Source organism: Physeter macrocephalus, chromosome 2 (assembly GCF_002837175.3).
Source record: "Physeter macrocephalus isolate SW-GA chromosome 2, ASM283717v5, whole genome shotgun sequence".
Taxonomy (NCBI): domain Eukaryota; kingdom Metazoa; phylum Chordata; class Mammalia; order Artiodactyla; family Physeteridae; genus Physeter; species Physeter macrocephalus.
The window spans coordinates 14,961,128-14,975,848 of NC_041215.1; the positions used below are offsets into that span (position 1 = coordinate 14,961,128).

Genomic DNA, 14,721 nt, shown 5'->3' on the forward strand with positions numbered 1-14,721 from the left:
AGCCCAGCAGTCCAGAGGAGGCGGGCAGGCAGCGGGAGGTCCGGAGCCTCCCCCACCATCATTGCCTCTAGGCGGGCCCCCGCCCCCCCACCTCCCCCAAGCCTCCCTCATCCACCCAGGAATGTCCTCCCATTATGTGTTGTGCCATCAACCGAGTGCCATCACTGTCCTCAGGCCACCGACACCTCCCCCCTGGAACCCACGCCCAGCCACACACCTCTGAAGATGTCGCCCCCCCCCCCCGCCCCCCTCCTCCCACCAACCCTGCAGATCGCCATCTCTGGGCTGTTCCCAGAAGAGTCCCAGAGGGACGGTCCTGGTCTCTGGATGACCACTGACCTCTGCTTGACCTCTACGAACTTGGGTGCTCTCCATAACCTCTCGTTGACCTCCTGGAGCTCTCTGTTGTATTGGTCTCTGATCTTTGAAATCTGGGTATCTCCTCTCCTTGTCTCTTGATTGACCTCCAAAGCCCCCTGATGAACCCACTGGTCCCTATAACCTCTGTAACCCATGGATGGCCTTGATCCCCAAGCTGAACTCTCTGTTTTCTGGGTGATCTCTGACCTCTGAATAATCTCTTGACACACATGTGACCCCTGTGTCCCCTAGACATCTCTTTACTTGACCTTTAAATGACCCCTGAATGACCTCTTTGATGCTTTGATGACTTTTGACCCATGTGTGACCTCTCTGATTTTTGAATGGCCCCAATGACCTCCAGTGGCTTCTATACCCTCAGATGGCCCTTGTGCCTGGATGACCTCTAAGCCCCCAATGCCTTTGATGCCAAGCTCTCTGGGCTCCCAAAGAGGAGGAAGCCCAGGTGTCCCCTCTGGCCCCCTGTGGGCCTCACCGTCTGGTCAGTGAGGGGTGGCAGGACGATGGTCTTCTCCATGGTGTTCATGACCAGCTTCCATAACTCCTTCAGCACCCGCTTCAGCACCGTCTTCTCACAGATTTTGGCAAAGAGAGTCAGGCTGGGGGCAAGGGACAGGGCTGAGAGAGCGCCCAGATGGACCTAACCTGAGCAGCCCCTTCCCCTCAATACATGGGCAAGGTGGGAAGGCATTCCATGGACACGCAAGAGGGCACAGAGCCTGTACAGGGACCCCTGGGTGGTCTGATGGGGCTATGATGCATGACGCATGGGGAGAAGAGTGAAAGGAGGCTGGACAGGTGAGCAGGGGCTAGACTTGGAAGGGGCCTCAAAGTCTAGGAGGAAGACCTGGGCCTTAGCATGAGAGCAGTGGGGAGAGTGTTTAAGAGAGAAGAGACACAGCCAGACTTTCCTGTTTGCAAGAACGTAGTGGGGGATGATCTGGAATAGGAAGGTTGGAGACCAGGGACTATGAGGGGGCTGAGGCCATGCTCAGAAGGGAGAGGAAGGGAATGAGAGGGAAAGCAACAAAGACCCCATGATTGACTGTATGGGATTGAGAGAGGGCAATCCACCATGATCCTTCCAACAACTGAGCCACCCATCCACCAAACCATCCTTCCCACAACCTTCTTTAATTCTTCCTCCGTCACTTTTCCCTACCTTCCTTCTTTCCTTTCTTCCATCCTCCCACCCAGACATCCATCCACCCATCCTCCAAACAGTTATTCATCCATCCAAATATTTACCCAACTCTCCATCCATCCATCATCTATCCAACCATCCTTTTACCCATATACCCTCCATCTAGGTTTCTAGGCATTTATCTTTTAATCTACACATCCATCTGCTCACCCATCCCTCATGTCATTTACCATCCATTCATCCATACAAATACTTACCCACCAATCCTTCCAATCATTAACCCACCCATTTTTCCATCCCTTCATGCCTCCACTCACCCACCCGTCCAAACCATTCAACCACCACCCAGCAAACATGCCCTGAGTGTCCTTTCCAGGCCAGCCCCCAGGTTTCTGAGGCCCGACCCAGGAGCCCTCCCTGGTGGACTCAGTCCACCTAGCCTGGCTCACTTGCTGTCCAGCAGGTCCATGATGGGTTGCAGTACATTGTCGGCATCCTGGGCCACGCTGCTGCAGGCACTGGCTGGCACATTACCTGTGCCTTTCACCTGGCTAAGGATGTCACCCATTTGCTTGACACAGTCTTCAATGTGTGGCTGGAAGCTGGGAACACAGAGAGGAGGAGCTCAGATCAGACTCTCCTGGCCTCTGGAAGGAAGGCAGGATGAGGCTGATCTGTGGACCTTTTATCACCAGCATCGGGGAGCCATGGCATATAACAGCCAGGGTGGGATTTAATAGCAGAAATGGACATCAGACTAAGATGTTTACCTCTGTTGTTTATTTCATCACACAGTCCTACTCAGGTACTATTGTTATCATCATCCCCACTTTACAGATGGGTAAACTAAGATTCAGAGAGGTTAAGCAACTCACCCAAGGCCACACAGCTAGTAAGCAGTGAAGCCTGCATTGAACTCAACTTCATCTAACTCCTAGCCTGAGATCTTCACCACTACATCTGCTGAGTCTCCAGATGCCACAGGCTCAGAGGTCTGAGAGCTGTCCCCTCCCTTCTGCTCCCAGCCCTGGAGATGCCCCCACCTGTTAGCAAACACCCGGCTGAGCTCATCCAAGACGTTGTTGAGTTTCACCTGTAGCTCCTTCAAGATGTCACTGGCCTCAGCATCCAGCTGAGGAGGGAGAAGGGACATCAGGTCAGGTTTGTAGGGCATCCACATGGATGGGGCATTTTCCCATCCAACCCAGGGAAAGGGATCCAATCCAGGGAAAGGGATACCAAGGGGCTGGAGAGGAAACTGAGGCCCAGACACTCAAGCCGCTTGTTTGGGTTTGACGGAGTAGCTGAAGTGGAATTCATCAGGTACAAGCTCTGGGGCCTGCAGGGACACGGGGATGATGATGACCCCACGGGGGCCCTGCCTCACCTCCTTTCCTCCCATGGCTTCGAACATCTTCTCTAGCTGAACTCGCAGCTGCTGAGTGTTGTTCATGAGGATGCAGGGCTGGGGATGGGAACAGACAGGGAGTCAGTGCTCAGGACCTCTTCCCAGAGCCTCCCCTCCCCCACACTGCCAGGGACCTCAGATGGTTACAGGGTCTGGGTCTGGAGGAAGCTGGGGTCCCATAGGGTCATCTGAGAATGGAAGACAGCATTTGGGATCATATTTCTGGGAGTGTTGGGGGGGTGCCTCTGGGCACCAACAGGGTGAAGGAGGACTCCCCCGGGGTGGGCTGAACCAGGTGGGTCCAGGAGAGGGGCTGGACCTCTGGGAGTAGCAGGAAGGGGAGTTCTTGTCACATACCAGTATTCTTCTACATGGGCTCAAAACTTTGTAAGGTCAAAGTTTTGAACTTACACCCCGCAGCATACACCCTGAAGGCTTCATTCACAACAACCAGACACTGACATGAAGGCACATCCCCTTGCCTCCAGATACCCCCAGACTCACGTAGTCCGACACAAAGACACACACAGTTGGACACGCATGCAGACACAGGTATCAGAGCCCAGGGAAGGATGGACCTCTGGGGGTATGGAATGGGGTTAGGGGGAAACAGGACAGGGATCCCCGCAGGTCACCACTTTCTCCTTCTCCTTGGAGCAGTAGGAGGCGAAGTCCTTGGAGATGATGTCTGCATACTGGAGGAGCACATTACTGATGGTCTGGGGGGGACACAGAGGGTGGGTGAGATAAGGGGCTGGGCTTGGATGGGCCCATCAAGAGCCACTAGTGAGATCAGCGATGAACCTGAACTCCTACTAGCACCTAACATGGACCACTGGGCTGGGTGAATTCTCCACCCAGGAGGACCATCACGGCCAAAGGGAGACACCACCAGATGAAGATGATTATTTCACATAGACCCAGCTCCTTCTTCAGCTGGGTTCAAGAGCAACCAACAATCACATTAACCCAGCCCCAAACACAAGCATAACTCAGTCCCAAATGGAATCCCAATTCCTATCTGCAATCCTCAACTTCACCCCAGGTTAAAGTCAATCCATCTGAACCTCAACCCCAGGCCAATGGTCCCAACCTTCAAACTCACCCCAACACCCACCCACATTCTCCATAAATCCTAACATTCACTCCAATCTCAATGCCCAATTGAATCTCAGTCCTAAGAGTAACCCTAAAACTAACCCCAACCTCAACCCCATCTCTAAGCCTGACCCCAGCTCCAAATTCAGCTCCAGCTTTAACCACAACCCTGACCTCAATCCCAACCTCAAACTCAACCTCAGCCCAAACCCCAATCCCAACTTAAACTCCAGTCCCAATGATATCACCAGCCCTATCCTCAACCCAAACCTCAACCTCAAATCCCAACCTCAAACTTCAACCACCGTTCCAATCACTATGGCATGACCAACTCCAACACTGACCTCAACCCCTACCTTAATACCAGTGATGGCACCAACCCCAACCTTGACCTCAGTCCCAACCTCAGTATCAACCCTGACTCTGACCTCAACTCCAACCCCAACTTTGACCCTATTCCATCCCCCACCTGGACCCCATCCACACTCCCGAACCTTGGCAAAGCGCCTCATGTAGTGCCCCACGATCTGGGGGTCAGGACACTCAAGTTTCTTGATGATCTCAAAGCTCTGATTGAGCTGGGAGAAGACATCCACCACGGAGCAAGAGAACAGGGCATGCTCTGAAGTCTGTTGGAACTGCATTGGGAGGGAGGACAGGAGGGAGGAGAGAGGTCAGAGCCAGACGCTTCCCAGAGCCCAACCCTCTTGCTCTCCACAGAGAGAGCCAGAATGCCCTGGCATGATAATGAGATGGACAGTGTGCAAGGTGAACTTAGAGCCAAGACTTAGAGGTGTACACAGCGGGGAGGGGTCGGGCTTGATAAACCGTCATTCATTTGCTGGATGAACAAAAGACCATGAACACTGTGAACAAGGTAAACATGGCTGGCATCTTTCAGAGACTGGCCTCATCCCAAGGGCATTTTCTGCCCCCAAATTGGATCCCAATGGACCCCAGAAGTAGTGAGCCCACTGTGAGCAGACTGGGGCCTTGGTGGTGGATCAGCCTTCTTACCCCGTCCTTCTTGTCTCGCTCCAGGGCTCCATGCAAGAAATCCCGGGACACTTCCTCATTCTCGTCCAGCCACTGGATGACGAAGGGCTCAAACCACCTGGAACGGAGAGACGGGATGGGGCCCTGCCGTCTCTTTTCCCCCTAACCCTCTGCTCAAACTCACGCTATGGCCTGGATGGCCACTCCCCAGCTCCCCTCCTGCACGAGGCCTTGGCTGCTTCATCCTTGAAATGAAGGATGGGACTATTGTCAGAGCAAGGCCCAGACATGTGGAAATCCTGGTTGATAAACTGCCCCTGGGCAAGTGGGTTTATTCTCTGAGATCCTGATACAGCACACAGTAGGTCCTTGGTAAATGGTGACCATCATCCCATTCTCCAACAAAGCCCAAGAGTCAGACATCCTGAGTTCGAATCCCGGCTCCGTCACTAATTAGACCTCACCTTGGGCAAATCCTTCAGCATTTTATCCTCTATTTCCTGATGCACAAAGTGGGAATGACAACACTCCCATCTCGTAGAATTGGTGAAAGGATTAAATGAGAAAAGACAAGTGGGACTGCTCAGCCTGGTTCCTGATACTTGTGATCATTAATTGTCCATAGTCCAATGACTGAGAATGGAGAACACTGGGTTTGTACCCCACCTGTGCCCCTGATGCCCAGGGAACTCTGAGGAGGTCAACCCTCCCACCCTGGACCTCAGTCTAGCTGTCAGCTCTACAGTTCTGGCTTGGGTTCAGGGCACAGGACTTACGCAGGATACTCAGGCACTCGGTCCTTAAAGGCAGGAAGCTCTGCCACATACTCATTGTAGAGCCATTTGACCTTGAAGTGGAGGTTCATGTAATCAGCGCTCTTGCATAGGCGATGCTTATCGTGCTCTGGTGGGGGAAGCAAGGGGGCAGCTTAGCCGGGAGGGTCTGCCACTCTCTGTCTCGGTAGTGTGCCCACTCTGGCCATCACTGATGTCTGACCTCAGGTATGAGGGTCCAGGGTACTCACAGCCTTAGAGGGGACACTGAGGCACAGCTACCTGCTGTAGCCAGGCTGAGAGATACAGGGGTGGGAGGACTCACCCTCCATTGCATACTTCATATCCTGGGCAAACAGATTCCACATCACTTCAGCGCTGATTTTACCCACGTTCAATTCCTGGGGAAACCTGGTGAAGGCCATGAAAGTATGAAACCTTGGCAGACAGAAGCCAGATGGCACAGGATGGTTTGGCCTTCCCAGCCCCAGAGGGTAGTGCGGGACAGGCAAGGGATCTGGATTCAAGTTCATTCATAGCTACTGACTTGCTGAGTGACTCTGCACTGGGGCCCTGCTTCTCTCTGAGACTCCACCTACCCATCCCTCCATTCACTCATTGACCCATTCATCCATCTATCTACCTATCCATTCACCCACCCATCTGTCCATTCACCCATCTGTCCATCTCTCCATCCATCCCTGCATTCATTCCTTTATCCACCCAGCCATCCTTCCACCGATCTATCCATCCATCCATCCATTCATCCACCTGTCCATCCATCCATCCATCTATTCAGCCATACATCTCTATTCATCTGTCCATCCATTCATCCATCCGTCCATCATTTGGTCCATCCATCCAAAATCTCTCATCTTAACACAATATCTAAGTAACCAAGAGATGTTGGCACCCCAGAGACAGGAGCCTTTCTAGCGCTCACCTCAGGGAGCAGTAAAACACAATAGCTCCTTCAGCTAACACAGGCGAAAATTCTACAGACGTGTAAAGCCACAAACCAAAACTGTGCACACATTCACACATAATTACACAATACGCAACACATTGCACATTAAAGTACCTTCCGCAATTGTACACAAATAACAATTAAATCCATAAACCACAACTATACACAAAATTATATACACACATGTAAGAGATAGTGTGATGTACATGCAAAACATTTAGTAATCTAACATAGTAAATACTTGAACAACACGATCTATTGTTATTTATGAACCTAGAGACACATATAAAATTACATGCATATGTGTGCAGTTACACAAATCAACACATACAAAATACAAGTCTGATTAGACCAGTGATTGTGTACATGCACACAATTTTGTTTGTTTGCAAATTATGCCATATTTCATCCATGCACAACCACACCCACAACTGCCCCCACAGATACAACATTTCATATGTAATTAGATACGATTGCCTTTACACACAAGACACAAAACTGTGACACACATTCATGACGACCTCCAGATAATTAACTGCACAGACACAGAACTCACTGGTTGAGGCAGGGAGTGTAGGAATTCTTGTCTTCCTCAATGATGGACACTATGAGAGTGATCAGCTTGGACCAGAAGTCGAGGTTCTTGATGCTGGGGCCCTGTTCCTCTGGGGGAACTTCCCCCTTCTTGGCCTGGAAAGAACAGTGGGGATGTTGGCCACAAAGGATACAGGGGTGGGGAGCTCAGACATTCCATTATTGAGGGCCAGGAGGTTAGCGAGGAAGGGCCCTATTAACACATGTAAGTTTCAGGTGTGAGGTCTGCAGGAAAAGGAACTAAACTCACATAAACTGGCCCCGACAGAGCTCATGTCCACACAGCTCAAGGAAGCTTAATTAGGCTCAACTCATAAAACTGAATGGAACTGAATTTAGTTGAACAAACTCAGGCCCGCTAAACCAAACAGAACTGAAATGAATGCAAATCAGGACCACTTAGCTTAACAGATGGCAGTTTTCAGAGTTAATTCAGTGGAACTGGGCCATTTACACTGAATTAGTGGAATTAAACTTAACTGGATTGAATTAAACTCAAATGAACCCAATTGGATTGAACCTAATCAACTTGTTCAAGATCAAGATCAATCTAAATCCAAATAACGGAAATAAATCACCTTGAACTCAACCCAAGCCAGTGTAATCTAATTCAACTCAACCCAAGTCAACCCAATCCAACTCCACCTACTTATCTCAACCTAACATACTCAGACCACCTCAATCCAGCTTTAGGTAATCAATGGAAAGGAAAGTAGTTAAACTCAACTGAAATAAGTCCAACTCAACCAAACTCAGTTGAACTCAAGGGTACCTAATCCAACAACCTATAGCTCATCCTAACTCAAGCCAACTCACCCCAGTCAAGAACAATTTCAATTCAAGTAAACTGAATGGAGATGAATACATTTTTACTCAGTTAAATCAACTCAGTCCAACTCAGTGACGCTCACTAATTAGCCTAGAGCAAGTCTAACTTAAGTCAAGCAAACAGAAATAAACAGATCTAAACTGATCATAGTTGAACTAAACCCAGCCCAGTTTAATCTACTTCATCTCAACCCAGTTCAGTTAAGAGCAACTTGATTTCAACTCAACTGAATGTAAATGAACAGAATGAAATAAAATTGAACTGAATTCAGCTTATGTGTTATCTCCTATCTGAAGCCCAAGCCGAGGAAGGGGCTCAGCTCCCACAGCCTCTTGCAATTCCTCCATCCCAGTACTAATCAGCCCGGGTTGTAAATTCCCAATTTATACATTTTTCCCTCCTAATAGAGTATAAGCTCCTGGAAACCTTACTGACAATCCTGGGGCATTATATGTGTAAACAACGGGTTGAAAGATCTCAAATAAATTGAGTTCAAGACTGAACTGAAGAAATTCAATTCAACTCAATATTTATTGAACTGGGACTCTATTCTAGGCACATTGTATTATGCCGGACTCAACTAAGTTTAACTAAAACCAGATTTATTGAGCTCCTACTGTGTCCCAGGTGCTAAGCACTTAACTATGTTTCATCTGAAGCTTGTATCTCATTGAATCTTCTCCTTAATCCTGAGATGTGGGTTTATGACCCCATTTTACAGGGGAAAATACTGAGGCCCAGAATGGTTAAATCACTTGGGAAGGGGCAGATCTGGGACTTGGACCAGGGTCTGATTGGAGTCCCCTAGTCCCTTCTGCCTCATCTGGGGTCCTCACCGGGTCAGTCTGGTACTCTCGACTGTAGAGTTCGTGACAATTGTTGAAGATGTATTCATAAGTGGAGTTGAGGCAGGCTTTCACACAGTCCTTCACCACCTGGCTGGCTCGGGGTGGGCTCTGCAGTTCTTGCACCTGGCAGGAGGAAGTGAGATGGGCATGGGTATACACAGTTGGGACAGGAGGTACACAGGAAGTGGCTACAAGTGGAGCTGGTTTTAAGGAAATGCTGTAGCAATGTGAAAGCAGAGGGTCACTGAGAAAGGGCACTGCTTTCCAGGAGAAATTTTACTCGTTTAGGAGCTAACAGTCCTGGAGTATCCTCCTTGGAGAGCTAATGGAACTGGGTCCCCTTACCAACCTTCATCCGAAAGAAGGTGATGCTGGTGAGAAGATCCACCGTGGATTTGAGGTCCTGGAGTCTCTCTGGGCTGCTGGCTGGGAAGTTATTCTATGGAAGGGAGAAGAGAGGTGGGGTTATGGAAGAAGGCCGGGGGATGATGGGAGACAGCGTTTTAGGGGAGACACAAGAGCCTCCAAGTTTCAGGAGGTGTGTTAGGGGTCATTGAGAATACCTTGAAGTAACTGGGGGTGTCTGCTTGGATGCACCACACTTTTGGGGCAGGTGCTGCCCACATATGTGTACATGTGTCAGAGGAACACATTCTACATGTTAAGATGGGTCCTCCCATGTGCATGCCTGCTGGCAGCTGTCCCCTCCAGGCACACACATGCATGGGGTGAGCAAATCATCATGCATGCTCTTCTCACCCGATACATGGAGAGATCAATCCGCAAGGAGTTATGCAGCTGGTCCAGGAGCTTCACAAAGCGTTCTTTCTGAGGAGGCAGAGGAGGAGGAGAAGGTTGGATGAAAGCAGGGACTTGGGGATCAAGTGTAGCAGCTAAAGGTGGCTGCCACATTGGCTAAGTGGTTGCTATACGTTATGTGTACCCCATCCGCTGTTTTGAACTGACCCCTCATAACATTCATTCAACAGAGGGGTAAAATGAGGCTCAGAGAGGGGAAGTGACTGGTGCAAAGTCATACAGCAAGTCAGGTCCAGATTGCGGATCTGGAAATCACACGAGATGCGACCAGCACAGGGTCAAGCTCTCCCTCATCTCCAGGCCCCTGCCCCTGGGACTGACCCCAAAGTTGGAGGCTGCGAAGCGGTCAGAGGCAGACACGTTGGTGGAGGCGGTGGTGTGCGCGTAATAGGCGTTGATGTTGGCAAGCAGGGTGCTCATGACGGCAGGCACCCCGGGACACATGTACTTGGAGGAGAGGCAGGCAAAGTGGCTGGTAGGAGGGAATGGGAAGCACTGGGTCTGGTGTCCAGCCCCCAGAGTGCCTCTGAGACAGCCCTCACAACCCCCCAAACTGTCCCCTTTTCCTCTGCTTGGTTCTGTCCTCTGAGTTTGTCTCCACTCTGAATTGCCTTACCTCTGCCTCTTATCTCCAGCTCTCATCCTTGTCACTCTAGCCCCCAGCAATGGCACTTGTCTAACCTCCAGGGAAATTACATAACCCCCACCACACTCACTTCCTCTCTGGCTCCTCCTCCCAAGAATCCCTTCCACCCCAGATTTGCCAGTGTCCACTTGGTAACCACCCCTCCCCCCAGTTTCCTGCACCTCGTCCTCATGTCCACCACAGCCTGCAGCCTTACGTCATGGCTTGGTAGATGGATTCGACGCCATAGCGCATGGCAAACTCGTCCACAATCTCCTGGGCTGTCTCATCGTAGTAAACCTTCCAGGCGTCATCACCTTTGGCATCTGGGATCTTCACAACCCCGTTGTTCTGCACGTCTGTCACGAAGTGGAACAGGTTCTGCCACCACAAGGGAGAAGGTGTCATAGAGAGTGCAAAGGGACACCGGGGGTCAGAGATCCCAAGTATAGGGCAGCTTACATCATCCATCTATCTGTTTATTCATTAATTCATTCATCTACCCTTTCAGCCGTCCACCACCCGTCTATCCATCCAACTACCCCAAGTTTCAGCTGTCCCTCAACCATCCTTCCAATACTTCAACTACACGCCCATCCATCCGTCCATCTGTCCGTTCACCCATCTATGCACCCATCCCTCTAACCATCTACTCCCTTACCCATCAATCCAACTACCCCAAAATCCACCTGTTCACTTTATCCATTCTTTCAGTAATTCAACCACACATCCATCCATCCCATACATTTGCCCACAACTTCACCTGTCCATACAATAATTCATCCTTCTAACCATCAATCCACCCATCCATCATCCATCTGTCCATGCATCTACTCATCCATGCACCTATCCAACTACTCCAAAATTCTCCCATCCATACATCTGTGGATGGTTCAACCATACATCCATCCACCCACCCTTGTTCCATCCATCCATCTATCCACCAACCTACCTACCCACCATACCAACTACCCCCAAATTCACCTATCCACTCATCCTTCTGTCTAGTAATTCAACCACACGCCCATCTATCCCGTCTACTACCCACAGCTTAATCTGTCCATCTAACTTATCAACCCATTCAACCATCCATCCATCACCGATCTATCCACCCATCAATGTATCCATCCATCCATCCTTCCATCCTTCATCTATCTGTCCATCCATCTATTCATCCATCCATCTATCCAACTACCCCCAATTCACACATCCAACTCATCTATACTTCCAATAGATCAGGCACACATCCATCCACCCATCCTTTCATCTTTCCACCCATTCTTTTATTCACTCAATACTCATTCATCCAATCATTTATTCATTCAACATACTGAGTTCTCTCCAGGAACCCCTAGGCAGCTGGAAGAGACAAACCCAGGCACACAAAAACCTAGCCCTGAGTGTTCAGGGCTGGGACAGTTGGAAGACCTGGATCTCTGTAGTGAGAATCTGCCTGGAGGCCACGGAGGGCTTCCAGAGGAAGGGGTCCTGAAGCTGGACCTTGATTGACGGGGAGGAGTTTTCTGAGCACAGAGAATGGCATAGGGGACAGTCTCAGAGGCCCAGGGGAGTGTGAATGGTGTGGTCAGAAAGAGGAAGGAGGAGCTAGGGCAGGCAGGAATGGTGAGTGGAGGTAACGTGGGAGACCAAGGTGAACTTCAAATGCAGGGTGGAGCAGTGGGCCTCACCTCATGCAAACAGGTATACTGGACATGGTAGGGGGCCACCTTCTCCTCGCCTTTGATCTCCACACTGATGTGCAGCCGGATGGCACCCGACACAGCAGATTTGTCAGTCCGCTTGTCTGCAGGGCGGAAAGGGATGGCAGTGTCAGAACTTCCCAATATAGCCCTGGACTATTTTAACATATGCGTAACTGCAGCCCTGTCAGACTCCCTGAATTGAGGCCTAAGTGTTTCTCCTCAGATTGGCTTCCTAGACTTGTGTCTCCCCCATTAGACTAGAATTCTTAGGCCCTGTCTCTCCCTTCTCACTAGGATCCTCAGGTCTTGCTTCCTGCCTTCCCCATCACAATGAGATCTGGAGAGTCTGTCCCTCCCTCACTCTCCCACACCGAAATAAGAGAGCCCTGGGTTCTGCTCACCGCCTCAGCCTGGTGCTTCCTGCCCCCATCAGACTGGGCTCACAGACTCTGCCTCCTCTGTTAGACTGGGCTCCTAGATTAACTCCTGCTGACACTGTCTCTCCCCTCCAGCTGGGCTCCCCACTTTGGTTGGCTCCCCCGGACCCCCTCCCCTCTCCCTTGCAGAACCCCACCCTTGCTCACCCAGGTTGTACCACACGTCCATCTCGCCACTGAGTGTCCGCACCTCGATGATCGTCTGCCCCAGGAAGTCATCGGATTCCCTCTTGAACCGCTGCTTCACGCGAGATTTGATGTCATCGTCCTCATCCCAGACACGCACCTTGATTCGGTCCGAGGAGTTATGACATTCACTGCAGGCGGGAAGAGGAGGTTGGGGCAGGGCGCTTTTTTTTTTTTTTTTTTTTTTTTTTTTTTGGTCTGTGCAGGGTTGCGGCACGCAGGATCTTCTTTGCTGCGTGCGGGATCTTTAGTTGTCACACGAGGGATCTAGTTCCCTGACCAGGGATGGAACCCGGGCCCCCTGCATTGGGAGCACAGAGTCTTAACCACTGGACCACCAGGGAAGTCCCAGAGCAGGTGTCTTGAAGCCCACCCTTCAGCAGCTCCAACAGGGAGCTCCATATAGGGGGCTGGGGGCCCAGCCAGACACTTACAAGTGGAAGTTCTCCTCCCACACGGGGTTCAGGTTTCCATAGATGGTTTTTGTCCGTTTCTTGGTCTTCCCGACCTGGACGGTGACGTAGGGGTCACTGGATCCTGTCTTGTCCTTTGCCTGCAAGCCCTGGGCACAGACCACTGGAAGACACACAAAACAAATATAAATGTGGGCTCAAGGAGCAAGGATGCCAAGAACAGACACTGTCACAGGCTCCACAGGGAACGCCTGTGACAAGGACTGAGGGCTTTGTTCTGGCCACAAGAGCCCATGGACACACCCACTGGGCATGCTCGGCTTGCTAGAGTTAACATCCAGGGAACCCTCACACAGTGAAGAATATGAAGGTGCCCCAGGGTCACCCCTGGGGTGGGACACTCGGGTGTGCGCTCTACAATGTCCCCCTAAGGTCCCCAGCAGGATTGAGCCCCCAGTTGCCCACAGTATGACCTACTCATTGGCATCCTCCGCAGGGCTCTTTACCTCCCGGCTCTCAAACTCATGCCTCCACCTCCCACTGGTACTCCCTGGGACCACCTCCTGGATACCCATCTGCCCTGAAATCCTCATCTTGGAGTCTGTTTTCAGGGAAATCCGAATGACGATGAGGAATGGATAAACGCCACAAGGCCCCCACCCCTGGGAAGGACCTCTCAGCCCTGGGAGGTCAATAATGTCCCCCAGTGGTCCTAGGTGTCCACTGCTTCGCCTGCTCGGTGGCACCCTGGGTAGGGCTTATTCCCTCCTGGTCTCACTTCCCAATACCCCTGGGGGCTTCCTGGGTTCACTTCCCAGATAAACTGTGTGCCCGCAACTCCTCTTCTTGAGGTCTGGTTCTGGGAGCTACCGAGCGAGATGCACCCAGATAGTTTCATGCAAACACGTTTGGAGGCATATATGCCCAGGCTGTGGGCACAAACGCACATACACCGACATGAGAAAGTCACGGGGACGCTCAAATACGTGCAGCAAAGGGAAGGAAGGGGCGTGGGAGGGAGCACAGGGGGCCGAGAAGAAGGGACCCCCGTGGCCGTCCCTCCCCCTCCCCCCCGCGGCCTCACCGGTGATGCTGATCTTGGCCGACCACTTGGACGTTCCATCCAGCACGCTCTGCTTGACGGCCTTCATCTGCTGCGTGTGCGCGGTCTTGGTCACCGCGAAGATCTCCTGGATGAGCTCGAAGATCTCGGGCTTGTTGCGCTCCCGGATCTTCATGCGGTCCTTGAGCACCATGATGATGTTCTGCGTCCGGTCCTCCGCCCCGTGCTTGGAGCTCTTTTCCGCCGCCCCTGCGCACAAAGACAGCCGTCACTGTACACAGAGCACTCCCTCCCAGGAGCGAGAACCCTGATTCCCACTCCAGGGCTTCCTCATCTGCTGTCACGGACACGGGGTTCAGGTGAATCATCCCCCCAAAGCTGGAGCTGCCAGAGCTCCTACCTGCTCTCGGAATCCTCCCCCAACCAGGCCTTTCCCC

The 14,721-nt window shown here is 51.4% G+C and overlaps 1 protein-coding gene across 4 annotated transcripts in view; it reads right to left on the bottom strand.

The window, feature by feature from the left end:
• UNC13A (unc-13 homolog A) overlaps positions 1-14,721 on the bottom strand; it is a 65,905-nt gene that overhangs the window by 13,016 nt on the left and 38,168 nt on the right. For 3 of the 4 annotated variants that reach the window (XM_055080617.1, XM_055080611.1, XM_007116895.1), the window contains 19 exons: positions 14,306-14,533; positions 13,243-13,384; positions 12,770-12,939; positions 12,171-12,286; positions 10,700-10,863; positions 10,179-10,329; positions 9,798-9,866; positions 9,388-9,477; positions 9,027-9,161; positions 7,324-7,457; positions 6,126-6,211; positions 5,804-5,930; positions 5,049-5,145; positions 4,526-4,669; positions 3,569-3,652; positions 2,913-2,990; positions 2,569-2,657; positions 1,975-2,127; positions 857-980 (listed from right to left, as the gene is read on the bottom strand). In XM_055080617.1, the coding sequence (XP_054936592.1) occupies positions 857-980; positions 1,975-2,127; positions 2,569-2,657; positions 2,913-2,990; positions 3,569-3,652; positions 4,526-4,669; positions 5,049-5,145; positions 5,804-5,930; positions 6,126-6,211; positions 7,324-7,457; positions 9,027-9,161; positions 9,388-9,477; positions 9,798-9,866; positions 10,179-10,329; positions 10,700-10,863; positions 12,171-12,286; positions 12,770-12,939; positions 13,243-13,384; positions 14,306-14,533 (2,381 nt within the window). The remainder of the gene's footprint in view (positions 1-856; positions 981-1,974; positions 2,128-2,568; positions 2,658-2,912; positions 2,991-3,568; positions 3,653-4,525; positions 4,670-5,048; positions 5,146-5,803; positions 5,931-6,125; positions 6,212-7,323; positions 7,458-9,026; positions 9,162-9,387; positions 9,478-9,797; positions 9,867-10,178; positions 10,330-10,699; positions 10,864-12,170; positions 12,287-12,769; positions 12,940-13,242; positions 13,385-14,305; positions 14,534-14,721) is intronic. The other variant, XM_055080612.1, reaches the window with a different exon arrangement.